At 35.3% G+C, this 6,121-nt stretch overlaps 1 protein-coding gene across 1 annotated transcript; it reads right to left on the reverse strand.

The window, feature by feature from the left end:
* Nucleotides 1-2,086: 2,086 nt before the first annotated feature.
* LOC131537746 (pentraxin-4) lies at nt 2,087-4,046 on the reverse strand. Its single transcript, XM_058771370.1, has 3 exons — nt 3,939-4,046; nt 3,121-3,862; nt 2,087-2,792 (listed from the first exon to the last, which is right to left on the reverse strand). The coding sequence occupies exons 2-3, from the start codon at nt 3,842-3,844 to the stop codon at nt 2,152-2,154; spliced, it is 1,365 nt and encodes a 454-aa protein (XP_058627353.1). The 5' UTR covers nt 3,845-3,862; nt 3,939-4,046; the 3' UTR covers nt 2,087-2,151.
* Nucleotides 4,047-6,121: the final 2,075 nt, after the last annotated feature.

Here is a 6,121-nt window from a genome sequence, read left to right on the forward strand (position 1 = left end):
TTCATTGTGTCATAAGATTAATTAATTTAGGAGATTTTACATGATTTATTCAGGTAGATTCCATTAAAAAACCAAGCCTTAATAACTACTCAAAAATATTAAGTGTAATATTGTTACCATAATTTATTTAAGTAAATAGCCCATTCCATGTTTTAGAGTTACCAAAAGCTAAAATAACGAATAACTAAAATGATGCCTGTTTCCAACAACAGGTTTCTCAGACTGATTGATTGATTGATTGATTGATTTTAGGACACCTATTTTACTTTTAGCCTGTCAGGTAATAAGGACATTATGCATGTCAATTATTATGGCATAACAAACAAAACTTTATAATAATTGGCTACTTTACAGTAATACTTTAACTTTACGATGGGCTCTAATTATACAGTGAGCAATAATGTTCATAAAAAGAAGAAAAAAAATACACTGCATTTTTTCTAAACAAAGGTAATTTCTACATTAAATAATTTAGTTCAGGCAAGAATTTAAATAAAAGAGTAAATTCAATATTAGTACTCAATTTAAACTTGTAAGCAATTAAAAGTTTGAACTTATGAATATATTTTACTTGGAATTGTTTGTTATTTTTACAAATATTGTTTAAGTAAATATCAACATCACAATCCCGTTGTTCCCATCATGCACTTGGGCATGAATAATTAATACGGTAATTTTTTCTTTTCTTTTTTTTTGCTGTTTTCGAAATGCATTTACACTGTTTTGTGGTTGCTTTTGTTGTTAGGTTAAGTAACTTGCTGTCATACTCAAACACTATTCACTGATTGTCACCGTCATTGTGTATCATGTGCCAAGTATTCAGGTCTCTGTGTTCATTCAGTTAATAACTATATTGAGTCAACATATTACCTTAAAATGAATACCGAGCAGTCTACTGTGCTTACATACATGCTTGTAACTTAACCACATGCTTTATAGGCTTTTTGTTTTTCAGTGCTATGTTGTTTGAGTAAAGTTTACAAACCGTGACTGAGTGAAATGTACTTGAGTATTGTAGGGTAAACTTAAAATAATTAAGTAGAAATTACTCATCAAACTCTACCTGGCCACGTTAAATTTACTTATTTCCTTTACTAATTTTAGATAACTTAGTTTAGTAGATTTGACTTAATTCCGCATTTAAACTTTACTTAAAATATGCGCGCAAAAACTTGCAAAATAAAAATTAAGTAAATTTAACTTCTTATTTTTTTCAGTATAATACTGAAAGTTTTACAAAGAGCATACTTGTTATATATTCCGTTGCTTTGTAATATATCATAAAAAATGTTTAAAAAATCTATAATTTCATAATGAACAGCGTCGTTTTACTGATTTGTTATGATTTTGGGAACTCACAGTGTGCATGGCAGTATAAATAAATTTTGTGTTTTGATTATAATGTATGAGTGAGTGAGTGTGTGTGTGTGTGTGTGTGTGTGTGTGTGTGTGTGTGTGTGTGTGTGTGTGTGTGTATGTATATATATATATATATATATAGTATACATTCTCAGAAATAAAGGTACAAAAGCTGTCACTGGGGCAGTACCTTTTCAAAAGGTACACTTTACCTATTAGGTTCAAATATGTACACTTTAAGTACTAATATGTACCTTTAAGGTACCAAAATGGACCCTTTAGGTAAACATGTAGGTACCACCCCAGTGACAGCTTTTGTACCTTTATTTCTGAGAGTGTATATGTATATATATAGCCTAGTATAATATGTATATATATATAGTATATATACCTATATATATATAGTGTGTGTGTGTGTGTGTGTGTGTGTATAGCCTACAGAGATCTATATGTCTACATCAATATTTACAGCTTTCCTTTTATATGGTGTTTGAAAAAAAACACAAACTGATATGACAAATTAAGGTTCCTCGAGTCATTTTTTGATATTTTTGCAAAACAAGAAATAGTGGCCATCACACTGTGTGCTGACTGAATATAGACTGCATAGACCAAGAAAAATAAGATATTTATTTAAAGTAATGTTCATACTTAAAAAGTAAAAAGTTTAATAAGACCAAATATATAAAATATGATCACTGAGTATATGAACTGTTGTTTTATCAAAATAAATGGAAATACAAAAATAATGCGTAATACAGAAGTGTTTCTCTGGCTCATTCTGTTGTGGCTTTAAATGCAGTGCTCCAGACACTCACAGGTAATATGCTGAACAGAGCCAAACATCTGGTCTACATCGCCCAGGCTGAGCACTGCTCCTCGTGGCACCCCTTTGCCAGAGGCCAGTCCAGAAACTTCCCCAGGGCTCAGGCTCCTAGTCCACAATGCAAAGCCTGCCAGTCTGCCCACAAATGATTCAGCTTCATCAAAGTCTCCTCCAATCGAATCCTGCTCCTGTCCCAGGATCATAGAGCCCCCAGGTTGGATCTCATAGCCTTTCTGGAACTTGGATCCAGTAGATATGAGATGACGGTCCAAATAGTACCAAAACCTACCTTCAATGGAAGACCAGATGATGCATAAATGGTGCCAGTGGCCATCCAGGATATTTGGTAAAGATAATTCACGATATGCTGGATCTCCAATCACAAAATTCATAATGTCCAGAATGCCAGAGTTCCGGCCATAGAGAACAAGCATATTGTCATTGTTCTCGGTGGCGTAAGAAAGAATTGTTCCAAGATATTTGGCGTCTACTTTTAGCCAAGTGCAGATAGAGAGTTCATGTATCCCAGTTCGGAAACTCCTCTGGAAGGTGACATAATTTTCAGTGGAAGCAGACGGGAACAGAAGCATCGAACCCACATTGCAAACTTTGAGAAAGAGAGACAAAATTATTAGGCTTTTTTTTTTTTTTTTTATTGTGGAAGCTGTGGAAATTATGATCTATGACTTTTATTCAGTGCATGCCATTGTAAAGACTATGAGTTTATCCCTCACAACCCCATTTTCATCCACGTTAAATTTAATATGACATCTGACCTGGTTAAGGTCTATATGCTTGCATACTTCTCTGTTTGAATGAATGAAAATTACATTTGTTAAACAGTGACATTAAGGTTTTCAGTCTAAACTGTGGATACAAATGCATTTAGATTTCATTTTCAGACACAAAACCACCACAGTTTTCTAAATACTTACTTCTGGCTTCTTCCTTTGGGGTTTGAGTATGTGGGATTTTTTGTCGAAGTGGAAGCTGAAAAAGTTCCTCTTCAGCCTGAACGGTTGGTTGTATGGTGCTCTGCCATACATACAACATTTTGTATGTCTGTGGTACTTCAGTGGGCTCAGAAGGCAATCTAGCTCTCATTTTGTTTTCTTCAGACTTCGGTTTAGGCTGCACATGCCTCAGGACCACACCTTGTTGCTTCCTGATAGAATTGAGGGAATCTAAACCTCTGTCTTTGGAAGCTGAAATAATCTTGAACATTCCTTGCATCTGACTCTCCAGCTTTGTTATCTGGGCCTGATGCCTTTTGAGAGAAGCCTGAAGGTCCCGCATCCCATGTTGAACCTGATTCCTTAAGGACTCCAAAGAGCTGATGTGACTTTTCTGTTTCTGAATCTTGTTGGACAGGTCGGACAACACTGTTCTCTGCTTTTGGATTTGTCTAATTTTGAAATGGTTGTTCTCCCTCAGAGCTCTTGTCATGTTTGCCAGACTTGAGTCAAGCTTCTTGGTCTTTTTCTGTAGACTCTTAGTCCAGGATTTGAGGGAATTCAGGCTGTGCTCTGTCATTTCCTTAAATGCACAGAGCTCTCTGGAGATCCTCTCAAACTGCCGACTCAAAACTTGGAATCGCGAGTCTATGTTATTTGAAATGTTGTAGTTTTCAGCCATGCTCTGCAGATGAGTGAAGGTCATCTGTTGAAATCTCTTGAACTAGGATTGGAGGAATCAGATGTTACAGAGACATGCAGTGTGATATTTGAAGACAGTATGTTTAAACATCACAAACCTGCTGATTCAGCCTCCTCAGTCTTTGGTGTAAGGGTTTATATGTCTCAGCTGGTGCTCCTCTCCGTGTCCAGGTCACAGGTATTAGCAGGAAGATTACGATCAGGAAAAAAACTCTTCTGCTGGTCCTTCTGTTCATGGTCGCTTTATGTCCTTTACAGGCGTTTGAATAACTTGATCTTATATTTTTTAAAAATTCAAACCTAAAACAGTTTGTGTAGGTGTACGCCCTCCTATCCGTGGATGCTCTGAATAAGATTTCCTTTTTCTTTGGTACAGTGGCCAACAGGGAATCTAAAACATGACTAAATGGATTTCACAGACCCCAAACAGAAATCTCCAAGCAAACACACACTTACGCAAAAACAGATGGACAGGCAGTCATAAATATTTGTAAAATAGATTTTAAAAATATGGTTTGAACTCTCAACTTGTCATATCTCAATTTTCAATCATTGCATTTTATTATGTGCATAAGAAATCTGTCTGTATGTACAAAGAAAAAAACAGCACAAACACCATTATCTAACAATACAAACATATAAACATGCATATTTCAATATGATGAACTTTTATGTAGCATATATAAAAACCTCAAGTTTGAGCCAAATATATAGGTTCAGCTCCCCCTGCAGTCAAGAGGTGGAAAATTTGCTTAGCAATTGACAAATTGCACTCAGATATGCAGTCATGGATCATGTTTCAGAATTTGATGCATTCTCTGTGCTACCAACGCCCACAACAACCTGACAGAATTACCTATCCAAACTGGATCCTGAGCTGTAATGTCTTTGGCACTAAATTTGAAGCTGGTCATCTCAAATATTTACATTTAATTCATTTCGGTGCATATAAATTTTAATAAATAAATTATTAAAATAGTAGGCTAAATAAAGTTAATAAATGAGGTAAATCAAATAATGGCTAAAGAAAAAAATTGTTCAGGATGAAACAAATGTAATACTATGTAAGGCCAGATACGCATGTAACATACAAATCCAAAATATCTTACCTTGAAACAAAAACCTCACTGACTGAATAACACCCGTCCGCAAGAACTGTTGTCTGTTTAAAGTGTGGTTTAAAGTGAACATGTCCTCTCTTTGTTGATTGTATTTGAAAGTGTAACTTTTCATTCTTAATTCTTAAATCACATGTTTATATTCCCTGCATTCATCTCTGCATCCATTTTGAACAAATTCCATGACAACTGTACACACACACACACACACACACACACAGACCACAAAAGATCTACCACCAGGTTTTACAGGCATCGATGTCCTCCTCGCCGCACTATAAGAAAAAATTCTGCAGAAAATTGGAAAAGGTACTGGTAATTTTCTAAGCACACAGATACTTACTTTAACCGTAAACCACAACACCATGCAATGCAACATGCAATGCAAAACACCTGTGAAAAATCAATACAGAAATTTCCTTCATAATAACACAGTTCATTGGGCCCTGTTTTAACAGACTTTTCTTAGACTGCAGGTGTTCTTGTTGGAATGTAATTTGTAAATGCTCTTGCCCTGGCTGTCATGCTTTATGGGAACTGCACACACTAATCTCTTCTTCTTCTTGTCTTTCTAATAGAATTGTTTCTTAGTTGCAACCACACCCTGCAGGACCACATCTTGATGCATGATGACTTTCTCAAAAGTTGTACAAGCTGTCTCCTGTGAATCTGTTCAGTAAGAAATTGACCTTAACTGACAAAAAAGGACCAACAGATGCCAACTTTGTGTGTTTCCACTGTATTTTCTGAATTTATCAAGTTTAGTTTCTTAATATATCTTTATGAAGCACTGAACACCTTGAAAATCCAGTTTGGTGGGCTGCCAGTATTGCATGCTGTCTTGTCTTACTGCAAAATATAGCAATCAGTCGTCTCTGTTATTGCATGGCTGATTGCTTTTATAAAGTTGCATCAACAGCAATAGAGACACAATGTTCAATAATAAATTCAAATTATTCTGAACAATATTCAGAAAACAATTTGTCCGCAAAGTGATATAGTTCATTGTTTTGACTAGAGCTTGTTAGTTGCCAAGCAATGCAGCATTTTGCTGTATTAATATAGAATGTATGTTCATACCTGTGTTTTTATAGTTTTGTATCAGCATTGAACACAGCCCATTTAATTAGAATATAGAGTGTGAACAATGGACTCAAGGCTTT

This window comes from Onychostoma macrolepis, chromosome 03 (assembly GCF_012432095.1).
Source record: "Onychostoma macrolepis isolate SWU-2019 chromosome 03, ASM1243209v1, whole genome shotgun sequence".
NCBI lineage: Eukaryota > Metazoa > Chordata > Actinopteri > Cypriniformes > Cyprinidae > Onychostoma > Onychostoma macrolepis.